The sequence below is a fragment of the Seriola dumerili genome, unplaced genomic scaffold (genome assembly GCF_002260705.1).
Source record: "Seriola dumerili isolate Sdu_G_001 unplaced genomic scaffold, Sdu_1.0 BDQW01000242.1, whole genome shotgun sequence".
In the NCBI taxonomy this organism is placed as follows: domain Eukaryota; kingdom Metazoa; phylum Chordata; class Actinopteri; order Carangiformes; family Carangidae; genus Seriola; species Seriola dumerili.
The window spans coordinates 3,333,460-3,357,293 of NW_019174497.1; the positions used below are offsets into that span (position 1 = coordinate 3,333,460).

At 40.2% G+C, this 23,834-nt stretch overlaps 1 protein-coding gene across 1 annotated transcript in view; it reads right to left on the reverse strand.

Moving 5' to 3' along the window:
- nell2 (neural EGFL like 2) overlaps positions 1 to 23,834 on the reverse strand; it is an 82,128-nt gene that overhangs the window by 33,858 nt on the left and 24,436 nt on the right. The window contains exons 11-13 of the mRNA XM_022755997.1: positions 22,748 to 22,853; positions 21,709 to 21,837; positions 4,626 to 4,751 (exon numbers count right to left, since the gene is read on the reverse strand). Of these exons, the coding sequence (XP_022611718.1) occupies positions 4,626 to 4,751; positions 21,709 to 21,837; positions 22,748 to 22,853 (361 nt within the window). The remainder of the gene's footprint in view (positions 1 to 4,625; positions 4,752 to 21,708; positions 21,838 to 22,747; positions 22,854 to 23,834) is intronic.

The following is a 23,834-nucleotide window of genomic DNA, read 5'->3' on the forward strand; positions in this document are numbered from 1 at the left end:
CTGGGTTGTGTCGGGACATTTGGTCGTACAGATTTCATTTAAACACGTACACAAAGTCTACATGTTCCAGTCTACCACCAGCTGGGATCTGAACCTGCCACCTCCCTCGCTGCATGTGGGCTCGATGTAAAATACGGACTTCTGTCTGAGCTTGCCGGCCCCCTGACAAGCTGAGTAGAAATATAACCAGGGCTCCATGCTGTTTCACCCAGACTTAAATCTGCGGATCAGTCCTTTAATCCACTATTCTGCACATAAACACTGAGCCATGAAATGAACTACAGTCAACTTAATCCTCTTTACCAGGCAGACTGGTTCACATACAACACAGTAATACATGTGGAAATATGGCTATCAATACCGGGACAGCGTTTCTGCTGAGTTTGCGATTTGTTAATTGGTGAAAGCCATTGAGGATGATAAAGACGCTCGTATATCATGCAAATGTGGAATGTCAATAGGTACTGAAGGGGGGAGGCGGTTTAATGTTTCCTTCCACTGCTGTAATATTTCTTCTGTGGGCAACTTAGAGGAATCAGCGCTCCCTATGGACTCTTTTCAAACACAAGCAGATGTTCAGTTGCTATTAATAAGCAATAGATTCCTGCAGCTAGTAGGTTAGCATCGTCCCGTTTTTATTGTCAATTACTGCCACTAGGACTACAGAGGTGACACTGAACAACATGTATAAGGAGAAGCACCCTGTTGTGCACTCCAGCATTCATTATATTTTTCCATTCAAGCACCCTGAGTGTTGCTGTTGACGCCCAGTTTGGCCATAATTCATCTTTTCTCAGACAGGCTGTAAGAGGTGAGATGTGGCTACAGTAGTGTATTGTTTTTCAGGTACCAAGTTCTTTCTGACGGTGAATGTGTCCGAGCTGATAGTCCAGTAACTCAGTGGGGAGATTACGACGGTAATTTGGCTGAAGCAGGGAAAAAGTCATTACATCAAGCCTCCACATAAGCCTTGGTTTAATCACACAAATTGACTTTTATAAGGAGACACATAGCTGTGTATTCCACTACAGTGACTTGAAGGCATTTTAATAGGAAACTACATAAAATATAGTGACACAATTTAATCCACTGGGCTTTGGGGGTATTAATCTTCATTGTGAATCTGGGGAATGAGCACACAGTGGAAGAAAGACAAATGAGTAAAACAATAAAACTCGCCCCGCGGCTCAGAAGATTAGAGAAAACACAGTGACTGAAATCGCATAAGGTACAGTGGCAGTCTAAAGACAATATGGAAAAGGACTGAGTAAGCAGTGAGGTTTCTTTCTCGAAATAAATCACATGAGCACAAGAAAAGAGATGAATGTGCATTTGTTACTCCCTTAAACACTGTACCTCAATCTCTATTCTAACTTGTTATGCATTTCAGAAGCCTGTTCATAAGCAGATACAAAGTCACGAATCCTTAACTTTGCTCTATTATTTCCTGATTTCTATTGACAAATGAAAAGAGAAAATCCGCAGGGGGCCTAGCTGGAGCAGGAAATAGGAGTTTTCACCAGGTGCTCATTGTGTTGTTGAGTCTTACGGCTTTAATTCAAACTCCAATGGCACTGCAGGAAGGCTGCGGGCCTCAATCGTGTGGCGTACTGCGCAGCCAGCAGCCAGCCCCTTCACTCTGCTGCCGCTGAGTTAGTTTGCATTGGTGCAAATTGCTTTTTTAATTACAGACACGGAGGAGATGCAGCACGTTGCCGCCTCTTCGGAGATGATGCACACAGGGAGCTACTTAGCATCATGTTTCACAAGCTGCAAACAACTTGTGAGGAATGAGGCGGATCTGCTGCTCATCGCTGCGGAGTGACATTGTGTTTTTCTAGACGAAGGACAGCGACATTTCATTATGGAGGGATTACTGACTCAGATTTTGTTCATGTGTTTTATATATGGTTCTACATTTGGCAGGCAGCCGTGGTTTTAAATAGACACACAGGTGGGCCTCACAGCAGTCTTTATAAAGTCTTCCTGTGTTTATGCAGCATTCTTTACTCCTGACATTAAAATACATGTAAAACACAAACTTTAGTTTCTCATTTTGTCCAATAAATCCTGACATCTGATTTTAGACAGAAGGTACTGCCTGTTTTTCTGTTTGTTCTCAATAGATTCCCATGTAAACATTTATTTCTTGCTTACATAGCTCCCATATTTGGAAAAGATTGGGCCTTGATGATATAGAAAACAATCACATTAGTTGATGTCAACAGATATCCAGACATAAATGAAATCAAAATTAACATTTTTTGCTGGGCTTAAAGATTTCCCTATAGCTTTGACTATGAGTTACCAACAAATCCCACACACTGTAAACGTTCAACAGGTAAAATCCCTGCCTATATGAATTTCACCAGATAAAGTTCTGAGGATTCTTGGTTCGTCCACAGTCAGTTTTTGATTAAATGTATTTTTGCATAAGACTTTGTGGTGAGCAACAACTAAAGTGTTAGACTTTAAGTCCCTTGGGGTCACTGGGTCGAAACCACTGCTGTTACCTAATTTATCCACCACTGATCTGTAGGTCTGAAAGTGTTGTGACTGTTGGTTTCCTCACTGTCAGCTGAAGTTTCCTCTGAAGCAGAGCTCATCTCTCCCATCTATCCAGTTTTTAATCAAAAAACATCAATCATGTGGTGTGTTCAGCGAACTCAACCAACCCCTGATAAGCCTATTTTGGGAAGTCTGTTTCTAAAAGACCGGCATATGATTGGTTAGAAACAGCTTATTTTTTATCCTATTGACAGTAAATCAAAGCAACTTGTGCTCTTATCGTGTTTTTCTCATGTTTTTCATTATGTTTCTATTGCAGTGTCAGCCCAGCCCTGTACAAGATAAATGTTGCTTTTATAAAATGGAAGCATAGCTGGCATTTTTAATGCATCAATGAACAAATTACATTTAACATTTGGTGTGTTGTTGCATACAGTCTGATCAATCATGATGATGTAACTGAGGTCTGTTTCTCTCATAGGTATTGAAGTTTTCCTTATCTACCGACAAACTACTGTGGAAGAAGCTGTTAGGAACATCTCAGGCTACAACCGCAATCACCTAAACACAGACAGAGAACAAAGAAAGTGAATCGTCCACGCAATCACTCTCTCAGATTGATTTGCTTTGCTTTTGAAATTGACTTTGGTTTCAACTTTGATCAGGAACAAATGGGTCTGCTGCCTCCGCTCACAGTCTCTCTGTTTCTCAGGTTCTCTGCCACTTTCTTCCTCCTTATCACACACACGCACGCACTCACGCACACACACACGCGCACAGTGTATTCACACAGCAGACAAAGACTGTACACACACACACACACACACACACAAACAAGACAGAGAGTCCACAGACACTTTGACACTTCCAAAGAGGCCTGAAGTTAATCTATGTTTTTATTTTTTTGTTCAAAGTGAAGTTTTCAAAGGATAAAAGTCTTTACATGATCTGTGGGAATCGCTTTTAAAAAAGCTCAGAGTTTCAAATATGTCAAATAACAAACAACTGACTTGTCTCATAATATACTATAAGAGTTTAGAGATATACAGTACCAGACAAAAGTTGGACTTTTGTCTGGTACTAATTAAATATGTGCAATTATGGAGTTTGTCAAAAGTTTAAACAAAGCGGAGACAGATATGCTTCGTAATCTACAGAAGGCAAAACCAATCCAAAATTGATGACAGCTAACTGCTAGCTTTGCTGCATCATAAGGCTGGTATTGATCTGTGTGTGTGTGTGTGTGTGTGTGTGTGTGTGTGTGCGTGTTTGTTTTATTTTAATGTGGTGCTCGTAATCAGAGGAAAACCAATAGAAGCAAATCAAACTCTGACATTCATCTCTCTGCATATTAAATGAACAGACCGAGCATAATTGCAGGGTGACAGATTCAAAGACAAGTGTGTCTAACCAGGCACCGTCTGGAATACGACGAACTCACACTCACACACACACACACACACACACACACACACACACACACACACACACACAAAAAAAAGTGTGTGTGTGTGTAGGTGTAGAGCCTGGCTAAGGTTTACAGTGTGTTTTACAGGTGTTGTCTGATGACTACAGTCCAAAGGTCTGAGCCTCAGGATTCTTGACCCCTACTGTATGTCTCCCTGTCATAACATGATTCTCTATTACACTGCTTCCTTATTCCGTCTCACACTACACTCTGACACTGATAACTCACAATATTTATATCTGAATGTCTGGCTGCCTCTTTCCTCTCTCTCCGTCTCTGGAAGTCTGTGCGTCTCCTGGCAGCAGAATTTATCATGATGAAATCAAATATCATCCTCCAGTGTATGACTAAAGATGCAAATTAAATCATTTCAAACTGGCAATAACTTACTGTTATATAAAATGCTTCCTAAAAGCTCCTGTGGTAGATACCTGCAGTGAAGACATATCCTTCCTATTGGATCTCCTTATACCTACACGGCTCTCCTCATCTCTGCACCCATACAACGACAAAATATAGTCCTTATTTGCACTACTTTGAGTCTGATAGCAACCTTCTACACAAAATGGCTGCTCCAGAGGCTGAAGCTCACAGAGGCTTCTCCACGTGATTCCAGCCTGTCAAAAGGCCAGCGGAGCCCAAAGCTCACCTGTGCAGGAATAGTCATCGATCCTGATGTAGCCCGTATGGCAGATGCACATGAAGGAGCCGGGGGTGTTAACGCACATGGTGTTCTCCCTGCAGTAGTGCTTCCCTTCAGCGCACTCATCAATATCTGAAGAGAAGGGAGAGAGAAGGAGAGGAGGGGGAGAACAAAGCCGGGTTAGATGTGGATTGCTTGTCGCACAGTATTCCGTCAAGAGGCGTGAAATTATCCGCAAGTGAATTTGTAAATGCACATTTTTATAATCATTTTCTGATGATTTTTTTTTTTTTTTAAGTCCCTCCCATTAAAAGGTCAATATATATAGTCAATTATGTCACAGAGATTAATGGACCTTCACATAAAAATTACAAAAACATTTGTTGGTAGATTATCGACCCCCTCTTGTGGCGCAGATCAAACATAATCTTATCATTTTTTAATCAATTTTCTGCATGGACAGCTCATGCCTCAGACTTCAAGTTCAAACCTCCTGATCGATTGCTGTTTATTCGCTCAGACCCCCGTAGCTGAGTGACGTTCAACAGCTTCATCACTTTTTTTAAATTTGTTGCACTTTATTTAATCTAATGTGAAAGTTTTCTATATATATTATCCACAGCATAGCCAAATGTGTGAGAAGTCCATCCCATGATATATTGTATGACGCTTCCTAGTTACATGGAGAGAGGAGTGGGACTGACTTTGGACGTAGGTCTGAAAGAACAAAGAGCACTGAAATGTTTGAAAAGGTGCAACAGGCAGAGAGAAAGAAAAGAAAGGAGGGACTGGAGTTAATTGTTTGCACACAAAAAAAAAGAGCGATAATTTGTTTACACTTGTGGTGTGTAGTCACAGATATTAAGCTGATTTATCATATTTGTTGATGCACATATTTGTCGGCGACGCCTTTTTATTATACAAATAAATGACCTGACCGCGCTGTCTTGTTGTCTTGTGTAAAGTTGGTGTTGAGCTTCCTGAATTCATCAAAGATGTTGGAGCCATAATTGACTTTGGCTTTCATTAATTTCTAATTATGGATGAGACAACATGAATACTGGATGCAGTAACTGCTCTGCTGATCTCTTTAGAAAAAAAGATCCAGCTTTTTTTGACTGATTTTTACAACAAGTCCTCCCAATTGAACAAGGAAATACGTTGTTTGCCTGTGGCCTCTAGAATGAGATTTTTTTTTTTTTTTTTTTGTTGATGCCTGCATACAAGTCCCTGTTCAAAAATAAATCTATTTTATGACTTAACACACTATGGCTAAGGTTTGACTGGGAGGACAGAGTCGATGTTTATTAAGAAGGAAGCACCTTTACAGCATCGTTACAGTGACATCCCCACTATTATACTGTGGCCTATTTTGGGTGTCTCCCCCATTCTGGGAACCACCTTATACAGTTCTCGCTACAGAAGGTTCCTAAAGGATCCTGCGCAGCCAGAGGGAAAGGGCCATTTGTCTTCATCAGTGGGAGACAGAGGTCGAAATGCAGAAGGTCCATGAGAGGTGGGCACTGAAGCACTTAAGGCTGTACCACTCGATTTTCAATCTATTTAAAGTAAAGCACTCCACACAGTGGCTTAGCTGCTTTTGCTCCAGACTACTACTGGCCATTCAGTTAATCTCTGCGCTTTGAGCATACTTTAAATGTTGAATGCTGTGAACAGATAGTGAAGGGGAAGAATTATGCCACTAGAAGAGTTCATTTAAAAAAGTCTCTGAACACAAGCATGGGTGTTTTTAATCATTCTTGGGAAGAGCTGCGCTGGGCGCTATATGAGGTCACCAAACTTCAAGTACAAATAACAATGATGAAGGTGTGCACTGTCCCATCTTAACAGTTGCAACATGGGAGTGAGGGAGATGTCTACAAAGCACAGTCTACACATATCGACTCAGTCCAAACAAAGAGGTCTAATCAGGCACCTGTGTGGGTATACCATGGGTGTCTACGCCCTTTAACTGACCTCTTAAATATGATTTGTGTTTGAATTTCTGAAGCACACTTACACAATATTTGTCACAGTAAACCACTACACACTGATGGTTTCTCATAGGCTATTGGAATAAAGCCTATTTCTGTCTTGAGGAAAAGAAAATCATTTTACACTCAACCATCATGTCAGTGCTTGAGCATGGAGTTATCCTTTATTCTCATGCTGCATGCTTTACTTCAAAACCACTTGATGCAGTTTATCATTGTTGCTTTGCACTCCAGAGACAGATAACATACTCATCTCTGTAAACTATATGAAGAAGAAGGCTGGTCCTCTATCGCAAAAAGAATTGCTTCATTTCTATTCATAAACAATCACCTGCAATAGCTGCCACAGTCTATCACTTCTCTTGTCGCAATTTAAAACCAATGCTCACCAGACCAGATCTCAGTCCTGTCTACCTATCCCTCAAGTAAATACTGTACTTAGAAGACTGCCCTCCACTGCTTCACACCTTATAAATGGAAAGAAATGCGGAGGATTTTAAAACATGACTGTCCAATCCCAACGGCTAATTTTAAACTTTTATCTTTAATCTATTTTTCAATGTTTCTGATCTGTCTCTGATGCTGCATGTGCTTTTCTTATGTCTGGCTATGTTTGTTTATTTTTCTCTCTGCTGTAGACAGAGGTCTGTACCACGAAACAGGATTTGGGGTTTAGGAAGTAACTTCAGGTTTAACCCTGGGTTTTCAGGGTTACTACAATGGTGGTTCATTTTTTACAGGGGTAAATCACCATGGTAACTTATGCTAAACTCCTTACCTGCTCTGGAGCAGGTTAATTTCAGATCAGATCAAAACCTGTCAACAGATGAACTACTGAATCAATCAGACTACTGGACAACCAGTCATCATTCCTACACGATCCTGACAGGAGCAAAAGAGTTTGTAATGAAGTGACAAATAATCATTTTGCTGTTTGAGTCTTTCCATGTGTCCACTCTGGCTTTAAAACAGAGCGTTTAACAAAGAGAGGAGTTTATCACACTAGATAATTACATAATAACTATTACAGCTTTATTTTAATTGAACAAAGAGTCTTTGATTCCAGACAGGATTTCTGACAGTGTTGATGTTTTTAATCTTACTCCATCACTGCAGCTCAGAATAACATGAGGAGACTTTGTGATGATAACTGGAAATAAAACCTAAACCCTGTGATGTCTTTTATTAGAAAAAATTATCCACACACTGTTAAATATTTCCCATGATTATAAATGAGCATTTCAGTCAGATTGACCTCATCAGTCATCAACTTTCTCTCTGCTTTGGTAGTAGTAACAGTCTGACATTACTTTAACTTTTTTCTTTAAAAAGTTTAAAAAGTTTTTTTGTTTCTTCTCAAGTACATGGTTTTTTCCACCTCCAGCAGTGACCCTGACCATCCTGCCATTAAAACTTTAAATGGCATCCATTTTACTCTTACTGATTCATACAAATACTGAGGGCTCAACAAAATACATTATATCATTCAAGGTTTATATATTCAACACTTAATTAGAAAATTCAAAATCAAACTAGGTTCCTTGTATGGAATTGAAGATTGTCTGTCTTCTTCCAGCCGTAAAACTATTGTGCAGTCAACCTTTATGTCTGTTCTATGGAGATATTCTGTATTGTCATGCTGCCCCATCAACACTCCAGCGGTTAAACCCTGTGTATCACAGTGCACTACACTTTATCACAAATGACAAATACCACACTCATTGTTCTCTGTATCGCACCGTGGGTTGGACCTCCCCTACAGTCAAGAAATAGGCATTTCATAATTTTCATTTATAAAGCTTCCAAACTACCTCACATCTCTTTTCTCATTTAAATCTGGTATCTAGAGAACACCATCCAGGAACTACTTAACCTTTGATATCCCTCGTGTATGCACCAGTATTGCCAGAACCGGTTTAAATGCAATGAGCTGCAAACTGCCCTCAAACTAGAGTCTTAGATTTCCCTTGGAGATTTTAAAGCTTTATTATTTGATCTATTTTACGACTCTTGTGAATGTTTTTCTAAATTCTTTGTTTCCTAGTTTCTTGTATTGTGTAGTTGTGTTGTCTTTGTTGTCGATTGCATCTTTGTTATTGTTTCTTGTTTGCAGGCCTCTCTTGAAAAAGAGATCTTAATGTCAATGAGACTGCCTGATTGAATAATAAATAAATAAATAATGGAAAGATATCCTGGTTATGTGACATATAACTTGAGCTTTTTGGCCAAGTGCTTTGAGGGTCTGTTATGTTCTTATATTCTTCAATTTCCCTGTGTGGGATCCGTAAAGTGTATCTATTAGCATAGCTCCACCCAACTTCAACCTGTGCACAGGTCCAATCAGCCAGACTAACTGAAAACACCTGTGTGGGTCTGCAGAGCCACACTGGACACTGGCTGTGTAATCTGTGTGCAAGAGTCATTAGCAGCACCAGACCCACTACGAATAAATAACCAGCTCTTCAGCTTTATGCACACTTAGCTACTTTCAGCTTACTGTTGTGCTTATTTTGCCAGAACGTACTATAAAAGGCTGAGTCTCACTGTTCCCCCTATATAATATCTTAGGCAGCCATTTCCAGCAAACAAGCTGGGATAAGCAGAGTGTACCCCAACTGCCTAACATAAAACACTAGAAAGGTGAAGGAGTGACTGGTGAACCAAACAAGCTAAAGACTGAACAACAACTGAATATTCATCAAATGGTCAAAACTTTGGCTCAGATGGGATGCTCGTGTAGCCTGATAATTAGACCAAATTGCTGTTTCATTTCATTCATTCAAGCAGACATCATGTCCACATCAATTGATTTCTTGTTTTGATGTAACTAATCAGTAGATAGTGACATATCTCTCCCACCCATGTTATTTTCTGTTGCCATGGAAGCTGCAGTAGCAGCTTCTACACAATTAACAATTTTCACATTGATCAAAGAAATATGTTGATGTATGAGTTATATATTGGCTGACTAAAAGCCTGTGAAACTGTTTTTCTTTTTCATAATTGTAGCTAAATAGCTAGCTAGCTACTGTATGTAGGAAGATAGTGACACAGCCGTCTGGAATCAGGCTAATGCTCATGTTGCTCTGCTCCGTTGGATGTAAGTAGTTACATTTTTTGCTAACATGTTAGCTTAAGAATTTGATAAACAAACAGTATGACAGGGCTGTGTTTCTGTGACTTTGTTTTAGAGGTTTTCTGTTCCCTAGTAATTAAAACTGAGTTAGTGCAGCTTTAAAAATATCATTTATTAGATTGTCCTTTGTTTTCCTTCTCACTCTCATGATTCCATATTTGGATCCATATTAGCTGTTGCCTTAGCAACAGCTATTCCTGGGGTCTAACTGCATGCCAAACCATCAGACAGAAGATGCACAACACTGCCAGGGTAAACAAAATAATCTTGATAATGTGATGCAACCAAATGCAATTCGATGCAAATCCAAGTCGAACCAAACGAACCCAGCCGTGTTACATGCTCCAGGGCCTCGTTCCTGTTGATAGTGCAGGTCAAACGTAGGCACTTTTTGAGAGATAAACTACATAGTCCTTGACATTATCAATTTATTATTCATTCACTGCATTCAGTGTCTGTGAGAGCGCAAGAAGACATTCACCCCTGAATATGTTCTGTGCCAGATGCCTTTGCGAAGAGCACTTGAAATTGAATTTCAATAGATTTGCATTGGCATTCACTCAGCTCGCATGTCCTTGGGTAGAGCACCACCCACTACCCCAAAACTCAGAGCTTAGCACCTACCTACAAGTGTGGCATTCACATTTCCTTGGTCTTCTTCCTTTCACAGTTTCATCAATACTTGCTGCCTCCAGCTATTCAAAAGCTTCACAGATAAGTGAATCAGGCAGACAATCACCGGCCATCTATGAAAGTACATGTGTCCTTCACTAAATGAATGGAGGCTAATTAAACCCTGTGACTGGCTTTGAGAGAGAGAGTGAGAAAAAAACAGAGACATTCAGAGTGAGTGGGAAGAAAATGGAAAGTAAAGGGAAGGGCAGATAGCAGCACAGGTAAAGAGAAGAAGTGGATTAGAGACAATGGCAGAGTCATGACAAGCTATACTGTAGTGCCTGATAGAAAAGGGGAGATGAGATAGTTGGGGCGTTGGGGTAAATGACTGAGATATTGAAGTGAGAATGATATAGAGGGAGGTGGAGGGAAAAGAGAAGGCAAAGCGGTGGATTAAACAGAGGATGCAGAATGAGGGAGAGTCAGTATGATGTAAAAAAAAAAAGTGAAAAGTATGGAGTGTGTGTGACAGTGAACAATTTAGAAGGAGAAAAGAGATTTTAGATGGCAAAGGAACAGAAGTGGAGAGAAAGCAGCAAAGGGTATTAACTGTCGCTAAGAGACAGAAAGTAAGAGAGAAAATTCAGTCTGTCCGCAGTCACAATGTTAACCTTGAGGAGAGGTCTTAGGTGACAGCCATCCCGCTTTCTGATTGGCTATCCGCGGTGCTGCTTTGATTTAGAGCCTATTAACTGTAAGACACCATCCATCCTGCCCTCGGTGACAGCAGTTACGTTTGCTAAAACAATATGTTAGGAGGTGAGATGATGAGGGGCAGCACATGCACGTGTGGGGAGGAAACGACCATCTCCATCTCCATTAACGCACTCCATTTCCTTGATTGGCCTGTCACATGGACACACGTGATGCGGCGAGCAAAGACGGCAGGCCAGGAGTCAACGGCGGCTTTTATCCCGGAATAAAGTGATCGGGGTCAAGCTGTTGCCATGCCACCATGGATGGCTAGAAAACGGCTGTGCTCTTTTTTCTCCACCTTTATGCATTCCTGCGTGAGTACTAAATCAATCATAGTCATACCTGAGGAGGGTTGGTATGGAGGGAGATCTTTTAAAGATAGACCTACTGTAGTATTTAGTTGTATAAAGTCAGAGACATTTTAAAAAATCCAGCACCAAATATCCTAAAATATATGTAGCTGTTGATATATTTTACAAAAAAACTATCAACCTGCTTGTGGCACTAAAGGAAAAGTCCGGGGTGGATTTCATCCCCTGGTATTGAAGTTATTTCAGTTTCGACCAAAGTGGTGAACCAACTGACTTGACCAACTGTCACCACTAGCATAGCTAAAGTCACCAAGGTTTCAAGGTCTAATATATCTTAGAGCAGTGGTTCCCAACCTTTTCCAACCCATGGCCCATCTGAAAATCTAAAAAATCACCCGACCCGACTTGTGGATTCAACATTTGTCTCTTGACTCTCTTTCCTTTTCATTCTTCCTGTTGCTAACCAGCTATCTATTTTGATGCTCCAGTTTTTGTCATGGATTTAATCTTTTAGTGCGCAATCAGCCTGAGATATAACACACAAGTACAGCGACAACATGAACGTTCCTATCATTGGTTTATCACGGTGATCGCCTTAATACAAGAAAAAAACAAAAAAAACAATGAAAGGAGTTACCTAACCCTAGCCCTTTTTTAAAGGATCATTTCATATTAAAACATTTAAAACCATTATTTACATTTTTATGATTTTTAAAAAAAATATATTATTACATATTTTCACCAAAATTGTACTGTTTTCCAATTTATTTGTCGGCCCACTTGCAATACCTTCACGGCCAACTAGTGGGCCCCAGCCCACAGGTTGGGAACCACTGTCTTAGAAAATGGACAATAATAAAATACAGCGGCTATCGGGACTTCAGGATGATGAAGTCAAAAACTGTTTGTGCACCCTGACATAGTAAAAATATCTTTGCATTGAAATGCACAATGATATTACATATGCTATTCCCAAGTGTCGATATATTTTTGGAGGTCATAACTGTTCTGACATTTTTCATATTCCAGTCATTGTTCATTTACCACAACTATATACATAGGGAATAACAGCTTATCCCTCTCTGCTTGTATGGCACGTAGTTTCTAATAGAGCAGCCTCACTATCTGCGTTTCATACTGCAGTACACCAAGGTCTGGGAGTAGGAAGATAACACCGCCATTGCCTTTGGATGTCCCACAAAGACACACAAATCTCTGCCATTCCACCAGCGGCCTTTCTCTTTATCTCTCTTTCTTTCCGTCTTTTTCTCATCTATCCATCCCTTCCCCAACCAGCTCACTCACTCACTCAAGCAGATGGTTTTCAATAAATGGCAGAGGGACGAGGCTTGCCAAAACATTGTCTGATATTACTCAGTAGCAAGTTCCCTCGTGGCCAGCTATATAGCAGTCAGAGGGAAGAGTGGAGAGACAGAGCTGTTCCTGCCGGCCAAGCAGTGCCCCACTCAGCAAATAATCTCCACTGTCGGCCTTGGTTCCTCATGGGTGGAGAAAGGTGTCAGAGGATGTTACATGATGCCTCTTTTTCTTTATGGGGGTGTGATTGGGTCAAGTATTGAATTGTAGTTGGTGTTCAGGATGTGGTTCAGTTCAGAAAAATTTCAATCAATGTAAAAGCTGCGAGAGTATGTGATAAATGTTTATGTAGTCATCAAGTCTTTGAAAATAGTTTTTCATTTTAGAAAGAATAAAACAATCTTGAAGAGAGTTGGTGCAGTCTACGTGTTGCTTTGAACCCACTCTTTATAGTGACCCCAGGATCATATTCTCATACTGCAACTGCAGGAAACTAAAGCTTGAAATTTTCAGATTATACACACAGTGGTTTCAATAACGCTTGCAAAGGAATAGTTCGACATTTTGGGGGATACACTTACTTGTTTTCTTTTCAAGAGTTATATGAGGACATCGATATTAAGGGCTTTAAGCAGCAACGGTGGAAGGGGCGGCTATATGGCATGACATGATGTCGTAGGTCCTATTTCAACACTTCCTACTGTTGCAGCCCAACTGTCTACTACAGTAAACCAGTTGTTCTCAGGTAGTAGACAGTAGGAAGTGTCAAGAGAGAATCTACGTCAACACGTCACTGCGCAACTGTCACTGCGCAACTGTCCCTACTATGAAGCTACAGCCAGGACCAAGGGAATGTGTATTGTAGTGCGTGTATGGGAAAGATGGTTCAACAAGTTAAATTACTCTGAATATTCTCCATTTTCTTTCATTCAGACGGAAATTGTAGTAAATGATAAAGGAGAAGGGTGTCTTTTAATCAGTTTGCTTCATTACTGTTGCAATCTTTTGGCGCAACCATTATTTTCATATCTGCTTGAAAGGAAATCAGAATGAACAAAAAACCCAGAGGCAAATTGAATTTCCTTGAAGTGAAAGTGAGCAGCTCTTTTCTGGGTCATTACCTGAACAGGAACCACAGATATACTTTCTTAAGAGAAAACTCTTTTTTTCACCAAACCAAACTGAACAATCACTCCTAAATAAACAGGCTCAGAAAAACCCAAAACAAATATGCAAAACGTCACTGCCAATTTGGGCGAGAGCAGGAGCCAATTAAGATGACTGAGTGGAAAGAATCCCATTAGGAAACAACAAGAGTGAAAATCTGCATTCTGAGAGTACAGTCATTGTCTAAATACCAGACACTCACACTGTGATCAATCACTGTAAACACTTAGAAACCTGCTACCTGACTTAGAACAATGAACGTCAAAGAAGAAAAAGGCAGAGGAGGACGAGAGGGGTGTGTGTGTGTGTGTGTGTGTGTGTGTGTGTATGTGTGTCTGCTGGTGGAGTTGCAAGGTGTGTGAATGTGTGCACACGATGCCTGCATATCCAACTCTTAACAACCTCACAATCTCCATGTGGGGATAAAGTTCTATCCAATTTAACAACACTCAAGAATCCTTTCATAAAAACATCTACCAGGTCTCAGCCTAACTGCATGAAGTGTGTGTGGGTGCCTATGCGTCACATTAAACACGCACTTAACACACGCTTCGATTTGGCACGAGTTAAATGAAGGCCAGTGCATCTTATAGACAAAACTGCCTTGTTTACGTGAATGGGGTTTTGCTCTCCATCACTGCTCTCATTAATCTGGGATAAGATTTTCCACCATGTGTAAATCGATGGAGCATCATCATCCATCACTCTTCACTGTGTGACCAAGTGCAGCCTGTAGGCCAGAGGTCTAAACAATAAGTAACGAGGAGCAGAAACGGCTATCAGAGCTCTATGAAAAGCTGACAACTAATCAAATGCATGTGTGCAACACATTTTTTCTCTTCTTTTCTTTTGCTGTTGTTGTATTTGCTTATATTTTATTGATTGCATTCTTCTTCATGTTAGTTGTTGCTGTATGCATTTAAATGTAAAGCACACTGGGTTTATTTGCTTACTGTTCACCTACTTCCTACTGTCTGCAGAGATCGACATAAACATAAAGAACATGGTATTCATTGAAATTAAATGCAGATGTGGTTATTAATTTACTTACCAATACATGCATTTACTTTACCCAGTTATTACTGAGTGAGATGAAAGAAAATAGCGAGAGCTTAGCAGTCCATCAAAGAGCTTGAATGTTTTACATCATAAAATCTAATTGTATTTGGGTTGTAAACTTGATGATATGTTAATAATAATAAAAGCTTCACAGTAACCCTAACGGCAAGAATTTGTTTTGCTCAGTGGTGGAAGAATGATTTGGATGTTTAACCAAAGTAAAAGTAGCAATGGAAAATTTATTACATTGCAGGTATAGGTCCTGAATTCAAAATTCTGTTTAAGTAAATGAGCATATTGTCAGCGAAATGAACAAAAGTAAATACTGGCAGTACTCAAAGTGACACCTTCATTTGTGTGTTAAATGATTATAAATAAAATATATAAAAAACATTACCTATAAGCATCATTTTAATGTTGCAGCTTATTCAGTGAAGATCATATGAATTTATATGTAAAAACTGAATCTGCATATTAACTATACAGCAATGCAGATTGGCAAACATAAAGTAATGCTCTCTGTAATGTAGTGAAGTAGAAGTTTTATCAGCTCCATAAAGGGAAATACTCCACCTGAGCATAAAGCAGTCAATGAATTAAGCATGTTCCTATCTGGAAAAGCAGCAGAGAGGAAACTTCTCCCATGCGGCATTTGAAGGATATTGGTTGAGCAGTGCTGAGATACTGTTATTTACACTGGAGAGGGACTGTCTGGATGATGGTAGGATTGTCTGTTTTGGGTGACATTTCAGGAGGGTCACAGAGGTGAGATGTGTGTAAACAAACACACAGCCAGTCATAATGTCTATGTGTTTGCCTGTGTGTGTGTGTGTGATTCATCTTTGTGTGTGTGTGTGTGTGTGGGTGTAGAGGGGGGAGTGGGGGTCAGGACCCTAGCAGGTGGGGAACCCAGAGGCTCGGGGCTCATCCCGACAGTGATTGGGTTTTGGAGCAGGCCGTGCTCTTCAGTCAGTGCCAATTAGCCTGCTGCTACCTTGTGACATTCAAAAGATAGCAGCGGCAATCGGTCCCGCGTTCACACACAATATGCTTACACACAAACACACACACACACTCAGTCACACCTTAAAGGTGATAAAACCTTATTCTGTGTTCAAACAGCATTGACCTTTTTAATCATTTATACCACATACATTATCAGATCTACATTAACTGCATTAATAAGTCAGAAATCTGGCTATTGGACAAACTCATGTGTCATTGTGATATTTAAAGCCTCTGCACACACACACAGGTGTTTTCACTTCAGTGTAAAAACTAAGCTTGATTGACATCCTCCTCATTCCCCCCTCTATACTTTTGTTGCACGAATTAGGGTGGATATCTTGTTATTATACTTTTTGGTCCATAGAGTTGTGTGACATCACATAATTTCCCGCCTAGCTCCGCCTTGCTTCAACCTGATGAGAGGTCTAATCAGGGAGTAATTGAAAACACCTGTGTAGGTGTGCAGAGCCTTTAACGAAAGTGCTGTCTTGCTCTGACCACCAACGTCTGACAAGCCTGTTTACTGTTTGTCCAGTGAGTTTGCTTTACAATGTTTTTTAATTGTTTTTCATTTATGCTGCATTTTTTTGCATATTTTTCTTATTCTACCCCAACAAAGAACAGTCCAAAACCAGCAATGCAGCAAAGGAGCTGAAAAAACCCCCAGCAAAAGCACATTTTAATCCACTTAATGGTCGCTGAAAACTACAGTGCCCAGTTGTTTTGGGAGATGACTTAGCCTTTTCTAAAATGGAAACTATATATTTCTGACCCATTTCTGAAGATTTACATCATCAATAGGAACAAACTCAGACTTGGGGCTGAGTGCCACAGACAGGCCAGGAAGTCAGAAAGAAAACAAGAGACTAACTCATTGTAGGTTTAGGTCTTTTCATGGGATTTGCTGGGTACAAAAAAATACAGAATATCAGCAGCCTTTTCCATTTTTGATATGTGATTGATTCGTTCACTTTCCTTTCATTGTATTTGGGTGGAGGCAGACGTCTCTCAGACAGACAAATCAAACCACAACCATCTGCATGGCTAAATACCAGAGAAGGTAAGTGAGAAAATGTTAATTTGGGTGAACCAACCCTTTAATGTTTATGCTGTTATCTAACTACCTACCTATCTATCTAACACTATGCAGTTTTGTAAGTGTGGTGCACATAAGCAATTGAATAATGTGCAGTGTCCCTGATAAATAAAGTGAGTTAGTGCTCTCTAGGATAGGCTGTATATAAAAATAAAATCCTGTTGCATACTTTGTCTCTTTCTATTTCCTCTTTTTCCTCTATTTTACAGAATATCGTTTTATATTTCACATTTCCCATATGGATGGCACAAAAAAAACACACCCAAGCAGTCGTTCTGTCTGAGCAATCCTGACAGAGAATTTCTGAAGTAGGGCATTTCAAAACCAGACAACAATGGGAGATGTCTTTCTGCCTGCAGTCCTCTACAATGCTGAGATGAATAATGGTATTATCTCAACACGTTGAACTATACTGATTGTTCAATTTAGAGACAATCACACAGTCTGTCACTTCTCCACTGCTCGCCCCTCTGTCTAATTCTGTCCTAAACACACGCATGCATGTAGTAAAATAGGCCTTAAGCCTGACTGCGCTCTGAGGATAGGATGGAGGAAAAAACTGAGCTCTTTTTCTGTTGGAGAACTCAGTGCTCAAACCACCACACATACACAGACATGCACCTGCACACTCACACACACACATACACACACAGACTTACACAAAGGCAGGGCTAGTATCCCCCTGAGTTTTCCCTACTGCTGCTTCTATGAAAAATTTACACAGGAGTGATCGCATCGGCTATTTTGAGCCCATCTCTGACCTAGGAATGTTTTTAAAGAGCTGGTATCCATCTCTGCTTTTTTGTCTTTATGTCTGACAACACCCAAAAAATGTTGTGTGCAGTAGTGTCTACATAAAAGAAAACCTATATTCAAGGGTCTGCATATATGTCTTTCTGATTCATGATCCCCCTGCTGTGTTCAATACACAAACATTCTTCTAAGTTGGAGGTCACATCTCATCTCACAGGCACCACTGTGTTGAAACTCATCTAGAAGTGAAAGCAGGCGACTTCACTCATCTTTCGGTACATCTGCTCGCAGCCACAAAATGGTGTATCTATTATATGAACACAAACATTCTCTCATCCATCCACAGAATCCTCGGTGTTTTGGCAAGACGGTCCTTTTATTTTCCACACAGGACACACACACACACACACACACACACACACACACACACACACACACACACACACAATCGTATGTAGTAAGTGAGTTACAGATCCACACAGAAAATCAATTGCTTTTGAGAGAAGTCCATCAGCAAATTGAGTCAATTTCAGGTGTCTCTGTGCAGTCTCTGATGCAAACACTCACCACAAACACTGCCATCCAATTTCATAGCAAGAGTCAGGCTGCTCTTGAGATGAATAGTCTGGGACTGAAGTGTTGATGTTGGAGGCACAAGTCTGTCTGCCTGTACTTTATTTCACACAGTGGTGATGGGATGGGCTGCTCCATCCTTATTTCTACAACAATGAACTGCTGAGAGTCTTTAGGCAGCTCTGATGTTACATATGTGATAACAAAGACACAAAAACCAGGCTGCAAGAAAAGGTTGGTTTGTCAGGCAAAAAAATGTTAATGTGTGAGTGGAAAAAAATGAAGCCTTGACTCAAGACCAATAGAGTCAAAAAATTCCCATCATTTTTTTTATCATCCTCTTTGACACTCAAAATGTAAATGGATGTTAAAAGCTATTTTCAAAGAATTAGAATTTGCTTCCCACCCTCAGGAGACAGGGGTGGAGAAGCATCCAAAATGCATCAATTGATTTTTTTTTCTTTTGGCCACAAGATATATACGCAACATTGACATATTACAACTTTATAAAGTTGTTATTAGCAATGCATCCAGCAGACACAGAGCTACATTAGCATTCATTTGGAGCTGTGTTTGTGACTTTCTGAAAAAAATCTAAGTCCAATATTCATTCTCTTATTCATTCTCATTCTTTTAACACTGTTTTGGTCTCTACCAATATCTGTGAGAAATATCCGACTCTATAGCTGCTAAATGCTCCACTGTGTTCACTAGCTAGTTAACTCTTGTCTGCCTGCTGTAGGCTGATGGACAGATAGCTTATCAGAGGTTTTTCCCTGAGAAAAGCTGCATGCTGCGGCCGAAAATGGGTTGATGAGAGCAGCGGGAGGGAACCAAAATAGCTAAGCTGATGGGCCAGAGAGCCAAATCAATCAGCTGCAAGATGCTAAAATGCTCCATAGAGCTGGAGGGGATTTTAGAGTCAGCAGATAATTCTCACAATGAATGGCATATTTTATACTTCACATGTGATCATTTGACGGACCATTAATGAGGCTTCAACAAATGATCATTGATATGAAATTATCAAATAATTTGCAGAAATTTTCTAGATTGATCAAATAATTCCTGGTCTATATGATAATTATGATAATAATAATAATAATCTAAATAATCTAAATAATAGTAATCTAAAGATATTAACAGAAGCATAATAAGTCATATGAGTAGAGCAGGTTTTACTCACTATATTTTCCTGTTGGGTTGTTTTATAGTGCATCATATTTTCTAACAGATGTTTTGTATGTGACATTTTAATATGCAAAGTAACTGTAAAAAAAAACAAAAAAAAAACAGCATCTGAAATGTGGTGGAGTATGAGTAGAAATACCTCAGTACAACTGCCATCAAATTTTACTTTAGCACTGCGCTTGAGTAAACGTTAATCGCTTTCCACCAGTGCCTGAATTATGTTTTCAAAGACACCATGGTTACACACTGTTATTGTCCACTGGATCACCTACAACCCACCGCATCGTTTCCCATTAATTTAGCACAGATAGCATCTTTAATTATACAGATTCCCTGAGACTAATTACCTGGACAACTGCTCACATGTGTAAATTAATGTGAGATCTGCAGAAGTTGTGAACTTTTACTCTTTCATTTAGCAACCTGGTTACAGTAACAAAAAGCTCTGCCGCTCGACTGACACTTTCGCCCCATCTCGATGAAGGTGACAGAAAATATATTACAGGGAGCGTGTGGACTGTAGATAAAAACGAAACAGGCCGAGGCACGTACTCACAAACACATGCTCTAAAACTGCATACACACAATGAAAAGGGAAGATCAAGAAGGCTGTATATTGACAGAGCAGCTGTCAAGGTCATATGCAGAAAGGATCTGAATAACTTTGATGCCATGTTTGCTCATTAATACCAGAGCTGCACAGGCGTGGCAGTTATGACATGATGTTTACTACATATTTTACTACAGGATAGCATTGGAGATGATAAAGTCATCATTTTTTAATGATGCATCTGGTAAAAATTCAGCCAAGATGTGAGATGAGGAATTCAGTTGAAGCACCATCCGTTAAGTGAGTATGAACTCTGAGATCTCTTCACCATCAGCCTGAAATGACCTGCTCAGTGAGATATAGAGCATGTTTTCCCATCATGTAATGTGGAACATTCAAAAGGCAATCAAGTAAAACATGGTCTGTTTTTATAGGAGAGCAGTGCTGGTATAATAAATTGCATTGTGTTTTGCTTGTAAGTTTAACATGGATGGAGACATCTGAGCCTTAGCATGCAATCAGTAATGAATGACCTCGCTGATGATAGATGGCATGTCTTTAATCGCTGCCGCAGCAGAGTGACGCTGAATGCATGCCAACATAAAGACCATCAGCATGTTTTTATATCACAAATTAATCAGCTGACAGAAAAGAGAAACATTAGTCTCTCAAAGTGCATTCTGAAAAGCAGTTATTATATATCGTGGACCCGAATAATGAGAGGATTACAGTCTCCCATCACAAAAGGATTATGTGATAAAAGCATGAATGCAGCAAAGTGTTGTGATGGTTATTTAGCAAATGTCGACATTATTTTGCAATGCGTGGTCTGTGTTTAACAAATTCAGACAAACTAACAAAAACAGTCCATATATATATAAAAACATGGCACTTAAATGACAAATAAGTTTGTAAGCCAAAATGTTTGAAGGAAATTCTTCCAAGTGTCAGGTCAGCAGAGAGCAACATCGCGTCTTCATCAAACATTAAAATAAAAACAGAGGAACAAAGAAATACAACCAGTATTGTGAAGCACTGATCTCATGTCTTGTATTTATTGCGGCAGGTCTGTGCCAGTTGTTTTTAATACTGTTGGAATGGAATAATAATAACTGGAATAAAAATCAGTAGATACTGTGTTTTGAAAGGTGGGAAATAAATATTAACTGTGCTGACTGTAAGGTGACCATGGCAGGAATAGCAGAAGAAAAAAAAAAAAAAACATAAAGAAATCACTTACTAGTGAGTTCAAGATCAGTGTAGAGAGTCATTCACTTCCCTGACACATGTTATCCGTGTGTTCATTTCACAAAACCGACTCACATCAGGGCTGAGTCCACACAGTCAGAGCGCCCAAACAACTCTAAATTCTTCTTCTCAGTAAAAAAAAAAAATTACACTGAATTAAAACCATGCCCTCCAAAAAAGCAAAGGCCAGCTTCCTCTCGTGACCCATCCGATGCAGCCCAGGCACATTCGCAAGAAACAACCACACATCCACTCTTGGAGGGCAAACAAACTTCAGCTAAAAGTCAGGGTTTGTTATTCAGAGCCATGCCTTACCTTCACAGTAGGCATTATCGTCTCGAAGTGGGCGGAAGCCATCCTTACAAACACAGCAGTCTCCTGCCTCCAGGTTCACACAGTCTGAGTGCTCCACGCAGCCATGGCCCTCTGAGCAGAAGTCATGACCTGCAGGAGGCACAGGGAGGAAAAGGTTGACACCCAGAGGAGCGAAGAGGAGAGCAGTGATGGAGGTGCGGTGGAAAGGTTATGTCATAGTACCACGACCTTTTCTCACAGTATCCTTTTACTGCGGCTTCTTTCCCAGGTATATTAGGGCAAAATAACATTCATTTACTCTGATTTCTCACTGTCACATCTGACTTCATAAAAACAAACATATGCTGATATTGCTAAAAGTACAAATAACTACAAATGAGGAAGCTAAATTTCAAGGAAAATAATACTAAGTTTTAGCCCACTTCTTAAAAATCCCTCGTACTTTGTATAATTCCATTTTGAGACTGATTTTCTACCTTACAGGCAGCCATTGATTTCAGTTCTTGCCTGCACAATAACATATACCAGCAATATTAACTTGCAGGGTAAAATTTGTTTGCGATGGTAATCGATCAAAACGAACACAATGCTGCTTTGTCCAGCCGGTTGAGATGCAAATGTACTGAGCAAAAAAATTGAGCATATAAACATACTATGAAAGGGATGGTGTGAATCTGGTAGTTTTAGTAGCATGAAAAGGTCGCCGATTGTGTGCTGATTCTGAATTCCTGGCTCTGTTCTCTCGAAAGCTCTAGAGAACGAAATGCTTACAAAACAATCGCTACAACACAACTGCAAGTTGATTTTCATAGCCGCAGCCTGGAGGGTGGGAAGTCAGTGCAAGAACATGTGATTTTGAAAAAACTATTATCAATAATGAAATCTCTGACTTCTTTTGCCAGTAGCGATTTCTCACTGTACATGTCTTTATATTTTTCCTTGCAAATATTATTCCTCCTGTATCTGTCTGTATAAACACAAATCTGGTAAAATAAGGATAGTAGTAATATAGTATTGTAGGACAATGTTTCCTCCATACCTCTGCAGACTTTACAGCATCTGTCAGTCAAGGTGATCTGCTCCGACTCTGGACAGTTGAGCTCAGGACAGGGCTCAGTGGGAACCACTCGATGCATAGTCCTGTCCTGTGATGAGTAAAGACAAAATGCTCATGAGCTACTCTCTAGGTCCACTCACCCCCCTCCCACCCCTTCATTTGCTAAGGGTTTGGATGTAATTATGAAGGTAATTATTCATCTATTGTGTTTCCTCTGTCACTCCCCGACTTTCCCTCCTCCCTGTGTGTTCATTACAAACCAATTACTCATTTGGTCAAAAGTTTTTTGTTTTTTTTTTCCAAACTACTTGTGGAAGCGGAAAAGGAGCTTTCTTTTTCTTCTTTTGTCCTGTTCTCCACAATCATTTACATTGTGATTCATGACGCAGCTTTATTATACAAACAGTGAATCAATCTTCTGGATTATCCCTGCATGTGTGTTTAGTCAGAGTGTAAAACCTGATTAGGGGGTTCCTTTCCCCAGCATGCCTTTGGCAGGTCTCTCTAATGATCTCATCTGAGTCCCTCTGACTGATGCTAATTTAGAGTCATTAACACCAGACACAGTTGGACAAAAAACAATAGACCTTCTCCATCTATTTGTCAGCACGAATATTTTACTGGTGGATAATTTTAAACCTGACATCTGCCCGAGGTGTCATGACCTCTACTCGTACACAGGCTGAGCGTGCTTGTTGGAAATCATGGAAAAAACTTCCACAAACTCCCCAAACAACTTTCCAAACAAGCCTCACCATTGACTTCTTACCACCCACCACCCAAAATGCCCCCCACCCCCCTGCAGCCAGCAGGCAGACAGAAGATCAGAGGCGTGACAAGCAGCTGTCAGGGGAAGCCTGCAGGAGTGTGCAGCAGTGGGCTGACTGACAGAACTCCGCGTCCCCATTTCTTTGATCTGCCTGGGACTGCCAGTCAGTAAACTGGGACTACAGATGGGCCAGGTGTGGGCAAGCAAGCCAGACAGCTGTCTGAAACTGCAGATTCTAATGGAGCTTTGCAGAATTCATGGAGGAGCCGGTTGATATGATAGAGTTGGGTGATTAAAACT